At 42.4% G+C, this 20,322-nt stretch overlaps 1 protein-coding gene across 1 annotated transcript in view; it reads left to right on the forward strand.

Annotated features, from left to right (window-relative positions):
• Positions 1-20,322, forward strand: part of USH2A (usherin) — a 534,204-nt gene that overhangs the window by 348,528 nt on the left and 165,354 nt on the right. Inside the window, exons 45-52 of the mRNA XM_018556052.1 lie at positions 2,771-2,893; positions 5,471-5,634; positions 8,194-8,403; positions 12,855-13,057; positions 14,162-14,274; positions 18,149-18,312; positions 18,903-19,126; positions 19,504-19,628. Of these exons, the coding sequence (XP_018411554.1) occupies positions 2,771-2,893; positions 5,471-5,634; positions 8,194-8,403; positions 12,855-13,057; positions 14,162-14,274; positions 18,149-18,312; positions 18,903-19,126; positions 19,504-19,628 (1,326 nt within the window). The remainder of the gene's footprint in view (positions 1-2,770; positions 2,894-5,470; positions 5,635-8,193; positions 8,404-12,854; positions 13,058-14,161; positions 14,275-18,148; positions 18,313-18,902; positions 19,127-19,503; positions 19,629-20,322) is intronic.

Consider the following 20,322-nt stretch of genomic DNA (forward strand, 5'->3'; position numbering starts at 1 on the left):
TGCTCGAGGTATACTGAGACGCCCCAGCTGAAGCGGATCCCGACAATTGTGCCGGGATCCGCCCAGCTGCGTGACTGACAGCTGGCTCTGCCTATCTAGAGGCAGAGCCAGCTGTATCCGCCCCCTCCCCGTCCGTTCCGCCAGTCAGCGCTGGCTGATCGGAGCGGGGAGGGGATGATTCCAGCCCCTCCCCTGTCACGGCCGAGAGCCGTGACAGGATCGAGAGGTGAGCGAACGCCGGTATGTGTTCACTCACTTCCCGATCTACTGAGCCGACTTGTGACAGTCTCATTGTCACAGGTCGGCTAGAACTATGAGGTGAGTGAAAAGCACTCACCTCATAGTTCTCCTTTAAGTTGACTTGACGTTTCCATGGTTAAAATACAAATCCATTAGGGGTTTTTTTCAAGCAAATTTCACCTAAGCAGTTCAATGGCAAAATATGGGGCTACATTTGAGGACATTCAGCAAAGACAAAATTGGAAATTTTATGGCAAAATCATTTTCGGTTACATCCTTTGACTCATCCCTATTGCCTACAGCAACCAAACCAGCTTCCAGTTTTTAACTTTAAAGTCCAGTTTTAAAAGTTATTCAGGGAAGTTGTTTTCTGTGGCCTACATGAAATATTGCCTTTAGGTCCCTTTTCATACATGAGCCCTATTGGTTCTTTTACTCTCCAAAAATCACTTTTTTTAGAAAAATCATCAGTAATGAATTCTTAAAATTGGGTTGAGGTTGTTTTTAGTTGCACCTTATTAGGCTTATTACCACATCTGAGATTTATGGGGGCTTGACAGGCAGTTCTGATCCCCACCAAGCACCCATAAACTGACTGCCGTGTAGTGAGCCTCGTGCTTCAGTGGGTTTGGATTAAAGCCATTATCAATTATCATTTTCAAAAGGAAGTCGCTAATGGGAGCTCCCTTTTTTTGTCTTTTTATGAGTTTGTGATCAGGAGCACCTAGTACAGATCGATGAAAAATTCTGTGATTTGTTCAACCACTTTGGTGAGGGTGGTGGCATACAGCCAACATGTTTCAGAATATATGGACTTTCCCTTCTTCAGTGCTTGAGTCTTGTTGTTAGATTTAGACACTTCTTTAGTGTGACACTTCTTCAGAGTGTGATGGGCAGAATCCTCGCTCTCTTGAAGAGCTGCTGGGGCTGCTACTACTTGACATTTCCAAGGCCTCCACTGCTGGCCCCTAGGGTTCCTCCTGCCAACCCCTATTTTACTATTGGACACAGTAATAATGTAGGGGTTAGCGAGTGGGACCACAATACAAGTGAGGGACACACTATTCAACATACCCGGAAGTGTCAAATAGTAGTGGTGCCAGTCCCTCTTAAATAGAGAGTGATGATTAAACACACTTCCCACTGGGCAGGTACATATAAAGATGTTTCTTTCATATGTAATTGCAGCTGTAAATGTTTACACCCCCTGACAGGGTCTCTTTAAGAGCATGTTAGATTTGTAGGTAATATGAACTGGCTACATACTGTATAAAACAATAGAATCGTGTTTAACAATATCCAATTAATAACAGAGATACTGCCGCTGGTGTTTGTAAACTCTCTTCCTTTCCATAAACATGCACAGATGGACAATGTGAGCATGCATGTTTTTATAAAAATCATTTGCAAAAAAATAATAACAAAAAAACCATTAGCAATTAGATCAAGGCACTAAGTTCATCTAATATCTATAGACAGCAAAATAAAAATAGAAAAAAGATCAAGAATGATACAAAATAATTTAGCAATAATTTATTTTTATGATCATGGATAAAAAAAAACATAATCCTCTATCTGACCTTCTCACCACCGTTGCCATGTATAGCACACACTGGTGCCACCACACGATCCGACTCCCCCTTCCCTTCTTCTTTTTCTTTCTCTCGCTTTTCCCTCTCTCCCTCTTCTGACCTCCAAACACCCTGACGTAACCTCATCTGAACCAGAGTGTACCCCTTTACCCTCTGTTGTCCTGTCTGTGTTGTGTGGTGTCGTTGTCCGTTATCCTACCTGGCTGACTCTGAGTCACGTTAGTGATAGTATATCTACTGCCACCTCCGGAAGCCACGAGGTCTTGAGTACTACTGAAGGTACTTGACATACATTCTATTAGCCTCTTAATGTAATATCTTCGGTGCTTAACGCTTTACTATCCCAAATATGAAGACAGTAACCATGAAAGGATATAGACTGAATATTAATTTGCAAGGATATATACTAAATATAACTAATCTAATACTCCCTGAAGACCTCTGATTCCCCGGATCTAATGCCATACAATATGATTACCTAGTAATCTGTAACAACCCCATACATATGTATCAAGCTGTACCTGCATAATACTGCTACATGTCCTTCTATTGAGATAATGGTCTGCGCACCATGTTGTGTAATGTTTCATTCTGATGGATGTACTGTGTGTTAAAATAATAAAAACATTTATATGGAAAAAAAAAAACATAATCTTCAGACATATAGAGGAAATATTTGAGCTATAAGCTTGCTTTTGATAGCATGCTGGTTGATGCAGTTTTTCCAGATAAAACCCTCTTGGAGATGTCATGTGTTAATATATTTCTTGTGAAAAAAATGACTTTTTTTTTTCAGTAGCTAAATAAGTTTGGAACCCTCAACATGTTTATCTGAGCAATTTTGCAGCTGTAAAAACAAAATAATGTTTGAAAACCCCGTTTTTGTTTAATAATATTAGTGGAGATAATCCGTGCGCTTTGCTTGTCTTTTGTGTTAGATTTGAACTCTTGAGACGCACAATCCTGCAACCACTTGCATCAAATCCCCCTAAAGATTTAAATCTGTGGCAGAATATTTACTCAGGAACTCGGTGGTTCTATGAAGATAAGGGTCTTAGCAGGTAAGATTACAAAACAGTGGAAAAAAAAAAAAAAGTGCTGGCATTTTTAATAGAGAGTATAAACAGCGCCGAGCAGAATTTTATAGCAGCTTTGTGTACATTGCAGTGTTGTGAAATGGAACATGGGAAATGTATCTTCTTTACGGCTAAAAGAAAAATAATTTGTGTTTTGCTGGCTTCTGCTTTGACGGAAATCCTGAGAGAACCACTACATGGGAGATATTTGATTTTGTGTAACCCAACAATTATGTTGCTTGTATAGTATGCACATGCTTAACACTATTCGTGAAGTGCACCTGTCAGTGCAAACGTTAGTAAGGTAATAGACAAACACTTAAAGAGGACATCTACTGTGGAAGCTTTGCCCCAAAATAAGGCAAACTGGGGACAAAGGACCAATCACCAGTAGGGATGAGGCTCAGGTTCGCCACTACCACATGTTCACAGTGAATCCTGGGCGTTCGAGATTTGTGGTCCCAGTGAATTCATGTGCGGATTTGCCCCTTAGAATATTTTAAAAAGCATTTTGCATGGCCTTTGGACTATGGCCAGCAGGCATAAAAGGACCAGTACAGACTCTTTTGGATAAGCTACAATTTACTCATGTCTCATTACACTGCCAGACCGGAATCCCATGGTAATATTATGGGGGGTGCTGAATGACATGCCAATGGCGCTGCGTAAATCCAAATGTAAAAGAAGTAGTCACCTGCAGACCTACGGTAGGTACAAGGCATCATTCTGTTCTTTTATTGACGTCAGATACACATGGCATCACAAAGCAACATTTCGGAACCAAGCCAGTGGTCACTGTGCTTCTTGCCTGATGAAGGGACCATGCTAGGTTCTGAAACATTGCTTTGTACTTGTGATGCCATGTGTGTCTGACGTCAATAAGAGGATGGATTGGTGCATTGGACCTAGGTGTGCGGGTGCTAACTTCTTTTACTTTTGGATAAGCCACCCCCCTCTTTACAAAAGGGGTGCACAGAGCAGACATAGTGTAATTGCATTGGAAGCTTCTGTGGGGTTCATTTTATATAGGCTGCCAATGCACCATAGCTGATAGGAAAATATACCTGCAATACTTTTTCTGATGCAGCACGCCAAAATGTATGGTAGTGGATTTCTTTGAAATTGTGGTGTGCTGTAATGTCTGTGTGTTGTGGAGCTGCTTTTGGGTGATCTTTACAATGAAAGGCGGTGCAATGCACTACTGCACATATCATGTATTACATCAATAGGTCCCTAGCCTTCCCCTTGACATCATGATGCTGCTGCTAGAAGACTTGAGAAGCCTGTGGAGACCCATGATGCACATTTCTGACAGCCAGAAAGCGACACGGAAGAATTGTCACATGACCACAGTTGCAGGAAAGTAAATGCGGATTTTCGTTGCATAAAAAAAAAAGTATAGATAAAGATTAGGTAGAAGTGGGTGGAGTCGGAAAGAAATGTTTATTTTTTTATGACCAGAAATTAGCTTTAAAAAACAAATATAAACTCTACTACTGTTAGAATACCATCTTATTCTGGATGCTTAGAGGTACACTAATATGTGCCGTCCATGGTGCTGAGTGCTAAGCCTGTGAACACATAGGATTAGCACCACGGACAGCACATACTAATGTAGCCGTCTGAGCATCCAGATTAGGATGGTATTTTAGCAGTAGTAGAGTCTTGTACCCTTTAGCCATCAACTAGTGCAGAAAGTTTGGCGTTTAAGTGATGCCCCTTATTGACTTACTTGTTAAAGATGCAAGCTTTCAGCAATCCTTAGATCCTTATGTCACGCTTTATACCGTACGTGTATAAGCCTGAGAAAGCGATCTAAGGAATCTTGAAAGCTTGCATCTATAATAATTTAGGGATGCCAATAATGGGTATCCAAACTTTTGGATATCCAAAATCCAAACTTTCTGCAGGATGTTATTTTAAAATGGTGACGTCAGTATTCCTGATCTGCATAGTTGTTCCAGGTCAGTAAGGGCTCATGTCGAATGGGCATTGTTTTCCTGTGTTTGACATGCATTTGGAACACACATCAGCAAAATCCCATTAACTTTCATAGAGCACATATGACAGTTCCAAGACTGCATTTGACCTACCTTGTATTGCACTGCCTTTCCTTGGATGCAGTTTGTCCGATTGAGTTTTGTTTGATCTGTAGGCACAGCAGGTAGAACACAGGATTTTCCTGTCAAATGCTGCATTTTTTTTTATGAATGGAAAGCACAGCGCTTGACAAGAACGCCTGTTGACATGCACATGAGCCCTAACTTTGTGTATTATATAAGGCAGAGGACAGCCAGGCAGCTCACATTTTCATAAGGAGGTGCACTCATTTCTGGTAAAAGATTTTTTTTTTTTTTTTTAAGAAACACTGTCTATGTAGTCCTATATGGAGGTACTATTGTCATGACAAGCAGTGTTATGTTGGTTCATAAAGAAAAAATTTACCTGGAAGTTGTTTTAAAATGTTGCCAACTTTATATTAGATACTACATAAACTATTTATGGTTCCTGTGTGCTGAGGGTGAACTTATCCTAAAAACAATCTTATTTTCTGCATTTTAGGTATACGTCCTATGAATACAGACTTATTGTACATAACGTAGTAGGGTATGCATTCAGTTCTGATGTAATTGGGATGACCCTTCCTGGCCCTCCTATAAGAGGAAATCATTTTACTGCTCATGCTATTAACCACACTGCCATAGAAGCATCGTGGACCAAACCCAGTAAGTATTCATTGTGTCATTTAAAATGTGTGTGTTGTACTGGGGTTCATTCACTAAAGCAAGAGCATGGGTGATATTAAGCACTATGAGGATATGGTTTAAGGATACAATCAATGCTGCTGTGCATATTCTTTAGTAAATCATCCCCATAGTGTGTTGTTTACTGTGTATATGCTTTTGTTCACATTTTCTGTTTTCGGTTGCAATTTAACCTTTTTCTATATGTATTTTAATCGTACATCATACACCATCAGGCACTTTAGATAATTGTGCACCGACCTTGTAGCAACGGTTTGGTGAAGGTACTTTTCTGTTTCAGCATGACTGTGTCCCTATACATAAAGTCAGCTCCATAATTACACAGTTTGATGAGTTTGGTGTTAAGGAACTCAAGTGGCCTGCACAGAGCCCTGACCTCAACCTTTTGTGATGAGTTGGAACACTGATTGTGAGTCAGGTCTTTTCATCCAACATCAGTAGCTGACCTCACAAATGTTCTTTTGCCTAAATGGGTAAAATTCACACAGACACAACATCTTGTGGAAAGCCTTCCCAGTAGAGTAGAGGCCATTATAGCTGCAAAGAGAGGCCAAGTTTATAATGATAGCCATGGTTTTGGAATAGGATATCCAACAAGCTTTTATAGACATATATCCAGAAACTGGTCGTGCTTTGCTGATTTTTACTGTGTGTCTGAAAACAACTGACTCTTTGCAGCCTCCAATGGTGTGATGTTATTGTGTTATATTTTAGGCAGGCTTTAGGTTCTATAAATCAGCTTGAGAGAACGACTTTTTCTTCCTCCTTTTGTTGTTTAATTCATGCAATGAGGAGTAAAACATAAACAATATATAATTTGGTAATACTGATGTGTCCACTTTAAATTGGGATAAAGCACAGATGGGCTCTGCCACTCTCTAGGGTTTTATATCCCTTAAGCTGACCATACACTGGTTGAATTTTGAACCGAGTCCTACTGATTTTACTTTTGGTTTCAGTCAAGTTTTATCGAAGGAACCAGGTCAAACATTCTCTGCCAAATAGAAGCTGCAGCTAGTTAGCTGCAGTCATTGTTCAGGTATTCTGACATCAGCATACAAAACCCCAATGGGAGGGAATTCCCATCCATGCTGTTTAGCATAGATGGAGGAATCAAGCAGGGCTGAACGAGAAAAAAACTGTAAGTGTATGGCCAACCTTAGAGAAGCACGTTGTGCAATTCCCCATTAAGATGGTGTCTTTGACCCCTTTTACCAAAACAAAGGTGTGTAACGTTTGAGCGAGTTTGGCTGAGGATCTCAGCTGCGGAGAGGCTTTGTGGATGGCTCAGGTGGGGGTTCACACTTACACTCTTAGTGTGGTTGAGTGAGGTAGGAACCCTTCACACATCATACGCCACCACAGGCTGTAATTGCAGAGGTAACAACAAGTGAACCTTCCCTCTGTTGCAATAGTGTGGTTAGTTGGGGCCTGTGGGGGTTTGTAGTTCGTTATAAAGTAGTTCACTCCACTAATGTATAAAAACTATAGAAACTACAAGCAACTTGGCAGAGGAAAGGAAAAGGTAGTCCAGTATGTGGTTTAGTATACAGTAGTTCACTCCACTAATGCATAACACTATAGCAACAGCAATTAACTTGGCAAGGTAACATAGATATCACAAGTAGGTTCCTGAATGCAGGCATATCAAACAGTGATTAGCAGTACTCCTAGAAACAACCCCCTTTGTAGAGCAGTGTCTCTTTAAACCCCACTGAGTTGCAGGCAATGTGCACAGATGCAGAGTCCAGGATGGTACTTGCGGTTTGTTGGGGTATTCCGAGCCCTCCAGGAATACAGGGCGAAGGATCACTGCTGTGCTGGAAGAAGACCGGATTACTATGCTCTGGAAACGAAAGGTTCATGTGCTTCAGCAGAGGTATGAGCCCTAAGGAATTGCTCAACGTTCTACCTCACTAGAACATTGAGCAAGTGTGCCTTCCAGGCTTTTATGAGTAGGCAGGTGTGTTGGGGCGGAGCAGTCAGCAGAGGCCCTCCCGAACGTCTCCTAGCAACAGGATGCTTCCGAAGGGCCAGGCTGCTATGCCCTCACTCCTATGTGTGACGAGTCCGAGGGAGACGTCTGGAGGGAGGAGCCGAGTACGCAAGCCTGCTGGCCCGTCTCCTAGCAACGAGACGGCGCCGCGGCTGTGTGAGGAGACGGGGCTCGGGTTTGTGACAAGGTGTCACTCTATCACACCTCAACAGTTTGATTATTTCTTTATTCAAAATTATGTGTGGTGTGACCCCCATTCCTTGGTTTGTAATGGCTGCAATAGGTTTAAGGATGTGTTACCTTGGGAGACCACAAGATATGCAAGAAATGAGCATGTAATACAATAACCCACCAATCATGCTGAAATATTGGCTCTGGCAGGAGCTAGCTTTTAAATGTCCAATAATCCCTACACAGTAGTTAAAACATGGATGGAAACAAATTAAGCAGTGGCTATTGTAACCAGGTGATATGTTTCTGAAGTTGCTGTTAAGTGACTGGAAATATATTCTCATTCTTTCCAGCTGTACAGGATTTGCAAGGTGATGTTGATCATTACTCCCTGATATTAACCTCGTCCAGATATAACAAGACGCTGACGTTCCCAGCAGATGTGAAGAGCACCGTAATTGGTGGCCTGTACCCACACACCAAGAATCAGCTCTATCTTGAAGTCTCCAACGGACCCCATAGCATAAGCAGCGGCTGGGTGCACGTGACCACCCCGGATGGAGGTTTGTACTGACAACCACTTTACCAGCTCTGAGAACTAAATGGATTGATTTTGCAAGGTTGAAATCAGTCAGTCTTGGATTTTTAAAATGCCTTTTCATTAAATGAGAGAGAGGGGGGAAAAGGTTTAAATGGTCTAAAATGTATCGTTGACTTGAGGAGGAAGATCAATAAGAGGCCCACAGAGACAAGAGCATACTGCTATAATCGTGAATATTAGCCTTATCTGAACTTGCTCTCCCACGTCTCACAGCGGCCTCTTTATAAAGAAGTGAAATAGACACTTCAAGGCTTTTCTGTAATTTTTTTCCATTTCACCCCTTTCAACCAATAAATAAATAAATATATCTATCTATATATATATATATATATAGATCTATCTATCTATCTATCTATCTATCTATCTATCTATCTATCTATCTATCTATCTATCTATCTATCTATCTATCTACCTATCTATCTATCTATCTATATGTACTGTTTATAGATACATATAGTATTTTACTATGTTTCCTTACTTTTTAATCACCATGAAATGCATTTCCTTTTCTCTGGTCATAGGGAGCCATTTTAAGGGAACCAGCAGCCCACATGCAGACCCCATGACTCAGGGGATTAGTTTCCTTCTCTGATTACTGGACTAGTTCTGGGCCACTGATGATAAACTGTTTACTAAGCCACTACTCTAGATCTAGTATGTGTTAATAAGATATTTTCTTTCATCCTGGGTGGAGGATTGAGGAAACAAAAATGTGGCATTAGTAGTGTACCTGTGTGTATGGCCGAAAAGAGGTCATGGTCAATAAAGTGGGTGTTGCTTCACAGTGTGTGGGCTGTAGTCTGCCACAATTTCGCCTTAGATTGGTTTAGCCAAAATAGGGCCTTGGGGATACACTGAAGAGTTTGTGGAAATGAAATAAGTGCCATTTTTGGTGTCAGCTGCAGCAAAACAATAACTCTCAGCACGTGTCAGGGCCAGCAATAACCCCCAGCATGTGTCGGAGCCAGCAATAACCCCCAGCATTTGTCGGAACCAGCAATAACACCAAACATGTTTTAGAGTCAGCAATACCCCCAGCATGTGTCAGGCCCAGCAATAACCACCAGCATTTGTCAGGGCCAGCAATAACCACCAGCATGTGTCAGGGCCAGCAATACCCACAGCATGTGTCGGAGCCATCAATAACCCCGAGCATGTGTTAGGGCCAACAGTAACCCACAGCATGTGTCAGGGCCAGCAATACCCGCACTATGTGTCGGAGCCATCAATAACCCCCGGCATGTGTCATGGACAGCAATACCCACAGCATGTGTCAGAGCCATCAATAACCCCCAGCATGTGTTAGGGCCAACAGTAACCCCCAGCATGTGTCAGGGCCAGCAATACCCACAGCATGTGTCGGAGCCATCAATAACCCCTAGCATGTGTCAGGACCCCATCACAAGCAAACATCCACACAGCACAATGTCCCCCCTTCCCAAAAAAGATTATAAAGAATTGTCGATCTCCTGTGCTACAAACCACTGCTTCCTCTCAGCAACTTCCATGTCACTACAGGACACAGTAGTGATGAGGAGGTTAGTGGGAAGAACCACTAAGCATTGCAGGGATACCTGAGACCCAGAAATTTAAATTTTAAGGGGAAGACTTCTGCCGGGGATTTCTTGTCAACAGAACATTGTTTGTCATTGCTGGCAGAGTGGAGTATTTAATTCATTCTTTACTGGTAACATTTTTAAATGAATTTGTATTTTAATGACAGATTCATTTCAATGGGAAATGATGGCTTATTTTTAGCGTGCACATATTTTCAATCATTGATTTATTGCTCCTTAAAGCTTTGAATGGATTGGTTCTGCTAACCATACTGTCAATTTTTGAAGACATTGGCCACTTACATCAACTTACTCATCTCCATCTGTAATTTATATTCATGGCAATGGTAAATCTAAACACATATAGAACAGTCTATCTAATTTTGTGACTTTATAAAAACTCATTATAAACACTATCATATCATTACCTCCCAAGCAAGTGTTCCAGGTCATTAAAATCCTCTTAAAGGAAGGCCTTTAATTTCCTCCTTGATACCAAAGGTTACCACCTTCTTTTTTTTTTTTTGTTAAGTGAAAAAAATAAAATAAAATAATATATTGCACAGTCACCAAATGGGGCAATATTTTCGCATAGCTATTCCTGCCATCCCTGAATAACGGTGTAGTTAAGGCACAGGAAATTTTATTTCTAAATTAGACGGTGATATTAACTACTGTGTGATAATCAACATTCTAGATCATTTACCTAACGATAATGCCATGCTATTGCCTGATGTAATTTACAGGGTGATCTCTATAATGTTCTTTAGGTCAAACGCAATTCCACTCTGCTATTATGGAGATGGAGCTAATACCCGTGCAAACTTCATTTCAATCAGGCCGAACTTTATCAATAAAGGAACTGCTAGTTATTTTGGAAGTACAGGCAAATTAAAAAAACATGTTTTATTTCACATATATGTTCAGTGAAAGACTCCTGGATTTGTTTTTAAAAGAGCACTTGTGTTAAAAAATGAAAAGGGAACTTGTTTCAAGTCTTTAAAATTGACCTATTAGTTACTATACAAGTCTGTATGGATAACTATCTCACATATCACTATATACAGTATAGTATCTTTTTTTTATAGTCAGCCTTTGCTCATTAAAAAGCCATCATTAAAGTGACACTAAACTCAGGGGTTACATTTTCGAAATTTTAGAAATGTAGCTTATTTATGTATCACTCGGCTGTAGATCCTGAAATCATCTCTAAATTCCTGTTGACATTGTCATTCCTTCTGGAGGGGGGCTACTTTTGTTCCTCATTGTCCCTGTGTGTGTTATAAAGTAACCACCACTCCAAGCTCACTCCTGTGATGGACTACAAGCTCAATACAAATTAGTAAACTAAACATGAGATTGTAGTCCAGGGTTGAGCTTGGAGCGGTGAATAGTTACAACACACACAGGAACCATGGAGAACAAAAGTAGCCCCCCTCCAGAAGGAAGGACAGTGTCAGCACCAATTCAGAGATGATTTGAGGATCTACAACTGAGTGATACATAAATAAGATACATTTTTGTTACTAGTTAAGGTTCTTGAATGCATTTTAAGATTTAACTCCTGAGTTTACTGTCACTTTAATTAACCCCAATTAGCTCCAGTCAGTGACTTTGCTTAGGCTGAGATAAAGCTGCTGCAGGCAGAAGGGAGCATGTCCTCTACCCCAGTGATCAGATTGAAACATTTTAACTTAGTAAGGTTAGAGGTCACAGCTGATCACATATGGGTGATCACAGTCAAGAACTGCACAGACACCAGGTTTTCCATCCAGGAATGCTGGATGATGCCTGAACAAAGATGGTTCTAGCATGATCCATCATACTTTTGGAGAGAAATATAGATAAAGGCGCTGTCAGGGAAAGTATTGGAACATTTTCGAAACTACTTATCATGTATACACTTAAAGAGGACCTCAACTGTAAAAACTGCACCCAAAAAAGGGCAAGCAGAGTGGAAAGGTCTAATCTCCAGTATTGCCTACAGGCGATCTGATCTGGCGCTGCTGATCTTTTCCACATTACTGACCGACCTTGCCTTCTTCTGCACTGTGTGAAGTTTGTCTTGATAGAGCCAGGGTTTATATATCTATATATACATGCATGCATACATGCACATACACACTCTCACTCAAACACACACACTTTTATTTCAAGGCATTCTTGGGCTGAATCAAAGACATCATAGACACATGCCCAGGCGGTAGATCCATGATGGTTTAGGCTCAGAGGAAGTAGATTGCATGAGGCTGGCCGTCATTCAACCTGGCAGACCAAGGCATATAGTGGCAGGGTACATCTCGGGATTAAAGGTAAGTATTGCAGCGAAAGCTGCTTCTTTTACTTTACCTTTTAATAGGCTTTAAGTTAAATTAGAGAATGTGGTTGGTTTATTGTAAATAATATTTTCAGTTAGTGTTAATGCTTTAAAAACCTGGTTTCGGGTTATTGTTTGTTATATGTATATACATTGAGGCATCCATATTTGCCTAGTACAATGGTTAGCTTTGCTCTTTGATAGAATTGTTCTGCCTTCCTCTCTCTCTCTCAGCACTGTGGAACCTATGGGTCAGGTCTGACTTGCTGTAGAATTCCGCTGGTCAAACATTACAGCGGGTCAGCGCAGTGTTGGTAATAGAAAACATTTTTTAGCTCTTGCAGTTTCTTACTGAGAGCATAATAAGCCAATTTAAACATCAGCCCCTGGCTGCTGTGACTGATTCATTGTGAAACAGCAAAGAGCCCTTTCTTTAGTTTTTTTTTCTTTCTCTTTTTTCATAATGCTCATCTGCATTTGGTTAAAGAAGGTCTTTCACGCAGACAGCAGGAGTACTCTGTGTTTTTGCATTAATTCTAGTGCCTGAAGGCATGCTCCCTCCAGAGGTTGTGGCAATCAACGGTACAGCTGTACGTATCATCTGGACACCCCCTTTAAATCCAAATGGCGTTGTCACAGAATATTCCATCTATGTGAATGATAAAGGCTACAGGACGGAAAGGAATACACCCCATCCTTTCATAGTGGACGACCTGGCTCCATATATCGTGTACAACATACAGGTTTGTTGATAATGTTTTAATTTACAATATGATATATATGATATATATGATTGATATATATATATATATGTATATATATATATATATACACATACATACATACATGTTAACATTTCAAAAACGCTGTGGGGGGAATTTACCAAAACTGGAGCAGAGAAAATCTGGAACTGTTGTGCATGGCAACCAATCAGCTTCTCTCTTCAGTTTGTTCAGTTAAAATTTGAAAATGAAAGAGAGAAGCTGATTGGTGTCCATGCACAGCTGCTCCAGATTTTCTCTGCTCCACATTTTCTCTGCTCCAGTTTTGATAAATTTCCTTGGGTGTATATTATCAAAACCAGTATGTGTAGTGTAACCGCTTTGGGCGTCCCCACCCTTTCTCAAGCCTGCTGGGAAAGGACAATCCTATCTAAACATTGATCCTCAAATTCGAGTTAGATTCGATTTTGACTGAATATTTCAATTTTACTGTCCCCAGCCGGATCCGAATTTCAGTGTTATTTTTTGGCAGTGGATTCCAGAACGTTTATGAGAGAAGGAACCAAAGGCTTCTGCTATTCTACTTTTGCTTTTTCCTGGCCATCATGTTCCTCATCTATTTTAGTATCCCTGGTAGTTAAAGTAGAACTTAAAGTAGTTTTGGATAGAGTAAGAGAGGATTAAAACCCCTGTCAGCTTTTTTGCCATATGCATCATATTAGGGAGATTTGCCTTCACTTCCTGTCTGATAGCCACAACAGGAAGTGAGAGAAAATCCCTTCAAAGTGAGGTAAATCCCTGGTGGTGAGCAGAGTCACTAGAACCATTGAAAGTTTTTACATCTTTTCCTGTTCTGGGGACAACCCAAAACGTGGGACAGACACGTGACTGTTTTCTGGCCAATCAGAAAACCCCCCGTCCAAAACTAAAATGAAATTCCAAAAGATCCAAAACCGAATAACAAAATGAAATGGGGTTATACCTATGTATGGATGTATTGGGAGTAGAAAGAGAAAGTGGAGGGAGAGAAAGACTGAGTGAGAAAGAAAGAGAGGGAGGGGAAAGAGGAAGAGAAAGATTTGTGAGGGTATAATTATGCTCATATGATGCATATCATTTGTTCAGGTTGAAGTTTGCACACTATATGCCTGTATGAAGAGCGATGCTACCCAAGTTGCTACTATAGAGAAAAAACCAAGCCAAATTCCATCACCAGACATAAAACTCATCAGCTCCAGGTAAGTGTGAGCACATGGCCAGTGAAAGAGCAGCGGAAGACTGCTAAAATCATCTTTCTTCTCATTCTACTCTCTCCTCCTATTAGCATGCTCCTTGTTGACACATTAGCATGCAGTACACATGATTGGCTCACAGTCTTGCCCTTCCCTGTGCTCGTCTAAGTACAGCTGTAAATGGTTATTAAAGAGACTGATGCCCAGAAAAATTCAGGTACTAACAATTTTGATACAATGAACAATTTATAATTGAATACAGAGCTGCATCAATGTGTGTCTTTCACATCTGTCTGGAGTTCAGCTTTAACAACCTGCTCTTCTATGTAAACATTTGCACACACGTGTAGATACTGCGAGGCAGGCGGCGGCGGTCAGGAGCGTTGTCTGCATTGTGGCTGTGTTGGCCTCAGCCAGGCTTTCTGTTAGCGTTGCTTTTCCCCACATGTCATATTATCATCAACTCTTCTTATATCCCCAAAGATTACTAACTGCGGATCGATAGACCTGACATGCCTGGCCGTGGCCTACACGTGCCCTGGTGAGTTCATTTATTTGCCATGGTGGATTTGCCGGAGTGGAATTTAATCAATAGGTAATTCATTAATTCTGATCCTGAAGTATGAAGGGAGCGGCTGGTATAAAAATGTCTCTTGTTTTAACTTGGATAATAATGGAAGGCGCTCTCTGCGATATATCATTGCACATGGCTGAGGGTGTCAGCCTCTCTTAGCAAAATTGTTTATGTTACAGGCATGTTCGGGCTAACCCACACGTCTGTTTGATTAGTCTGTTCTTATTTTACTGTAAATGCAGTGGAATGGAAAATAACTTACAGATTGAGGGCCGGTGCACACTTATGCGACACCCTACCTCGCGGCAATTGTGCACGATTCCATGCAGATTGCAGCACGGTCAGGAGTCGTACAGGTGTGCACCGATCGCGCTGTGGGTGCCATTATTTTCCAAGTAACTTTTTTATGCGATACACGACATGCGGCTGTTTTAGCTGTGTTCAGAAGCACGGGCGGAATCGCGTCAGGAAAACCGTGCGATCCGCCTGGCACGACTGGGGTGCGATTGGAAAATAATGGCACCCACAGCGTGATCGGTGCACACCTATACAACTCCTGAACGTGCGTCAATCCGTGCGGAATCGTGCACGATTGCCGCACGGTGGGGTGTCGCATAGGTGTGCACTGGCCCTGAAACAGGAAGTGACACCTGCCTCTGAAAATGTACAGCTTCTGGATGTCTAAGAAAATCAACTAGTCATTACACACCATGCAGTTTCATTGGACCGAAGCCTCTTACCCAATCCACACAGCAAACAGAAGCCACTTAATCCATCCACACAGCAAACCTTCAAAGTTCACACATTCTTCTACTCCCGTCCATCTTAGTCATCCCTTTCATAATCACAGGTCATTGAAGTCTAGATACCCGTTCCAAATTTAGCAATGTCAGTATGGGTTGATGAACTTGGCATTGCAATAACTCTATGGGTAAGGCAGTGAATGTAACACCAAACACTCACTGCAGGTGTATCTTCCTGGCACATATGGTTTAAATAACAGTGAATGAATCTCCTGCAGTAAATGTCTGTTGAATATCAAATATTTATAAGTTGGCAGATACAATTAAAGTGATATTAAAGTTAAAAGGTTTTTAAGCTGTATCAAATGCTGATGAAATCACTTACAATGGATGCTGCTTCTTGATGTTTAAAAGTTTTAGTTTCCTGTGGAATCAGCTGGTCCCCTGAGCACTGGCCCTGATATCTTGTTTTAGGGTGACTCCTTTTTCCTTGCTGGGTCCTATGGAGCCACCCTTGTGTGTACTAATAAGCTGTGTGTGTCTCAACAAAACAGGCACAGCAAGGGCAAGCTACTACCCTCCACCTACCCCCCCTCCCCCTCCTCTACTAAGCACTGGTCCTGATGTCCTGTTTTAGGGTGGCTCATTTCCTATGCAAGGTCCTATGGAGCCATCCTCATGTGTGCCAGTGAGCTGTGTTTGTCTTCACAAGAGCACATGCAAAGCAGGACATTCCACTCACCTCCCCTCTGCCCCTTCCTCTCTTCTCCAAGCTAGTAGATAGACAGCTGCTGGAGAGTACTGGGTCCTTGTGATCTTGTACTGGACAGGAAGCTCAGGGAAGTAGAGCTGAGAGAGTTGGAGCTGTTTGGACACATAATGACGGTAAGTGTTTAGGTAAACATTTAAAGAAATACTTTGCAAGGCAATGTCTATTTGCTTGATCTGGATTCATTATTGAAAAAAAAGACTGAGAGTTATATACTAATTTAAAACTCACTGTTGTCTGCTTAGATTTCCTCATTCATATTGCAAAAAGCAGTGTAGTGGGACCCATATATTCGACTCCAAAAACAGTAAATTATACTTTTTTTTTTTTCTTCCAAAAAGTTTTTGTTTTTGTTTGTCTTTTTTGTCTTGCAAACAGATAAACAAATGTATTTACACATACATCCAATGTCAAGTACCAAATGCAGTACAATGAACATACAATACAAAGTAAAGTTATGAACTGGTAGATAATCTAGGGGAAGTCCCAAGAAACAGTAGGGTCCTAGGTTACAGAGTATTATCTTATTGCCTTGGGCTTCGGGTCAAGGTTGCAGAGAGGGGGCCCAGGTAACCTGGTTCCCAGAGGGGGGAGGGGGAGACAACATACGGAGGGAGAGAAAGACAAGGTCAGCGAGAAGAGGGTAAAGCGAGGAAGGAAGGGTAGAAAGGGGAGGAGTAGAGGAGAGAGGCAGCCTTAGGCTCAGGAGAGGGGAGATAGCTAATCTAGGGGAAGTCCCAAGAAACAGTAGGGTCCTAGGTTACAGAGTATTATCCTATTACCTTGGGCTTCGGGTCAAGGTTACAGAGAGGGGGCCCAGGTAACCTGGTTCCCAGGGGGGGAGGGGGAGACAACATACGAAGGGAGAGAAAGGCAAGGTCAGCGAGAAGAGAAGAGAAGAGGGTAAAGCGAGGAAGGAAAGGTAGAAAGGGGGGGAGTAGAGTAGAGTGGCAGCCTTAGACGCAGGAGAGTGGAGATAGCTGGTCAACAACTCCGGCTTAAATGTTCAAGATTAAGACTTGTAAAAGGGGAGGGAAGTGGGGGCAAGGAGGGAATGAAGGAGGAGATTAGCATGTTCGAAAAAAGGGGAGGGAAGGGTAGGGAAGGGTGAGGGAACCAGAGAGGGAAGACTCCCAAAGGGCCAGAGACAGTCCCTGAACCAAAAAGGTGGGGTGTCGTTCACTAGGCTAGGATCCAGCCAAACGCCAAATCCAAGATAGTGAAAGGTAGGGTGCATGGGGTGAACCAGAACGGGAGACAGACCTGCTAATAAGAAAAAATACAGAACCCAGATGTATATAACTAGTAGACCGAGGGGTCATTACGGTAACATAACAGCATGAAGTGCAGCATATGCAGGTAAATAACAGGAGAAAACGAAATACAAGAAAATCTTCGCAGAGCGAGCCTGAATCTTCAGCTTGATCTGGTGCCAGAATACCCCCCCGGATGCCAAAAAACCTAGGGGGTAAGCTAGCACCAGAGGAGTCCCACATCAAAATAAAATGAAGAACAGAACAACAGCATAACATGGAACCGATGACACTGTAAGGCGGAACCAAGGCCCCCTGCAGAGTGATCCTGAGGATCTAAGGCCACTATGGTGGTCAGATCGTTGCAACGGGATTCAAGTGTGGTAGTGCGGCTTCCTACATCTCGTATCTCTTTGATAAGCTGCGAGGTAATTTGCTTGGATACCCTGTCCAGAGCTTTATGGAGGGTCGATTCGAATTGTGCCAGGAGAGAATGGGTCACCTCAGGTTCCGCCTGACTAGCCTGTGAGTTATCCTCCAGGGGATCTGTGGGTTCGTTAGAGTTCCGGGAGTCCTCGCTCCGTTGTGATGATGCCGGCGCCATCTTGTTGGCTGCCCGACCCAGGGCCTCGTGTAGCGTGGTCTGGCTCAACTTGCCACCCCGACTCCTAGTGCAGGACATGGTGGTATCTGTCGGTCGGTGGGGTGAGCCCGGATCTTAAGGCACCTGTGGTTACCGTGAGTGGGGCCCGTGATAGCCAAAATAGGTCTTCACTTCTCCCGTTCTGGCGCGGAGCTGATCAGTGAGCGTCCATCTTGATCAGCCGCGCGCATGCGCCTTTATACTTTTTTTAAATGCATCAATTAATTTTTTGTTATCCGTGCAATGAAATCTAATAGGCATGTCCAACACTTTAAAAGCACGCATTATACAGATACATTGTTGTCCGTTATCATTGGACTTTTTGTACATTATACAAATACCACAAAGATTAAGGGTTGTATTAGTATTTGTGTCAATTACCATTTATACAAATTATTATAATTATAAATTACAGTGATAATGAGTGACAATGTATCTGTATATTCCATGCTTTTAGAGTGCTGGACATGTCTTTTAGGTTTGATTGCACAAATAAAAAATTAATTGATGCACTTTAACAAAATATATGTGTCAAAGTATAATTTACAGTTGCCAGAGTTGAATATAAAAGGCCCACTACGCTGCTTTTTGCAATGTTTGGTGGATGTCATATTCACTGCTTTATGACGCAAGGTTTACACCTGCACTACAGCGCATGATACCCGGGACGAGCGTGCCAGGATCGCACAGTCCTGCACAATGCAGGCAGCGATTGCCGCACTGCCCCATGGATTTCAATGGGGTAACATCCACGCGGAAATCGCAGAAAAAAGGTACAAGTACCTTTTTTTGCGTTACACGATGCACAGCTGGTTTAAAGCCGTGACCGTGACCATGTTCGGAAGCATGGGAGGAATCGCGGCGGGAAACCGCACGGTCTGCCTTGCACGACTGGGGTGCCATTAGAAAATAACGACACCCACAACGTGATCGGTTCACACCTTGGCGACTCCTGAAGGCGCGGCAATCCGCACGGAATCGTGCAGTGAGGTGTCGCCTAGGTGTGAACCTAGCTTAAATGTGCCCCATGACTCATTTGCCCACCTGAAAAAAAAAAAATCGTGAGGACATATACATTTTTTATTTGGCACGCATTTAAAAAAATTCCCAGCTCAGGTTTATAAGCTGACAAATGGACACAAATGTTTGATGGAAGTTTGGTTATTTTAACAGTTGTAAGTAGTGCATTGTGGCAGCTGCAGCCTGTTGGATCCAACTGTCACTGCGCCTCTCTCTGCAAAGCTCTGTGACAGCTGCAACTGGCCGACTTGTTTCTAAACAAACCTCACGTGTTCACCAAGATTGATTATCACATGATCAGGAACCGCACTGATTTGTTCCTGATTGTTAACACTATCGCTGGCAGTATAGCCTTAGAGTAAGAACATGCACAGACACACGCTCCTAGTTCTAATACAGAATGGAGATGAACATTCTCTCAGTGTGAAGCACTGAGTCTGAGAGAGTTCATCTGGATTTGGCTGACCATTCATGTTCCAATCTCATTGTACAGCCTGCTTCAGATGTACCAACAGCTGTGTAGCACAGTTTTTGGGCTCGTATTCTAATCAGGTAGGACAATGCACTCTTCTTTAAAGGCAGATACCACTTTTTTTTTAAATAATAATAAATGCACACATATTCATAAATGAAAAAATGTCCATTTAGTATTTTGCTGCATTGAGCCAGTAAAGAATGGCAACCACAATCAATGGACAGTGGGTGCAGTCAGGGCCGGATTTCCCAAAAGGCCAACCGAGGCCCTGCCTTGGGGCAGCAGGGATGTGGAATTCCTATCCCCTGACGGCCGGGACATGCAGTTCAGGGCGTCGAGCGGGTAGTTGTCTTTTACATTTAGCCCTGCTTTGGGCAAGCAGTGCTAAATGTACAGTGGGGAAGCTGCCACTTGTTTTATACAAGTGATCTCGGCGATATCGCAGAGATCACTTGTATGCCGCCTGCATACAGGGGGGCACAATAAGGAACCTGGCATTGGGGCAGCAGAGTGAGTAAATCCGGCCCTGGGTGCAGTTCCCTGGCTCCTAAAGATTCCCCCCCCCCCCCCCCCCCCT

Source organism: Nanorana parkeri, unplaced genomic scaffold, assembly GCF_000935625.1.
Source record: "Nanorana parkeri isolate BGI_ZX_2015 unplaced genomic scaffold, ASM93562v1 scaffold1, whole genome shotgun sequence".
NCBI lineage: Eukaryota > Metazoa > Chordata > Amphibia > Anura > Dicroglossidae > Nanorana > Nanorana parkeri.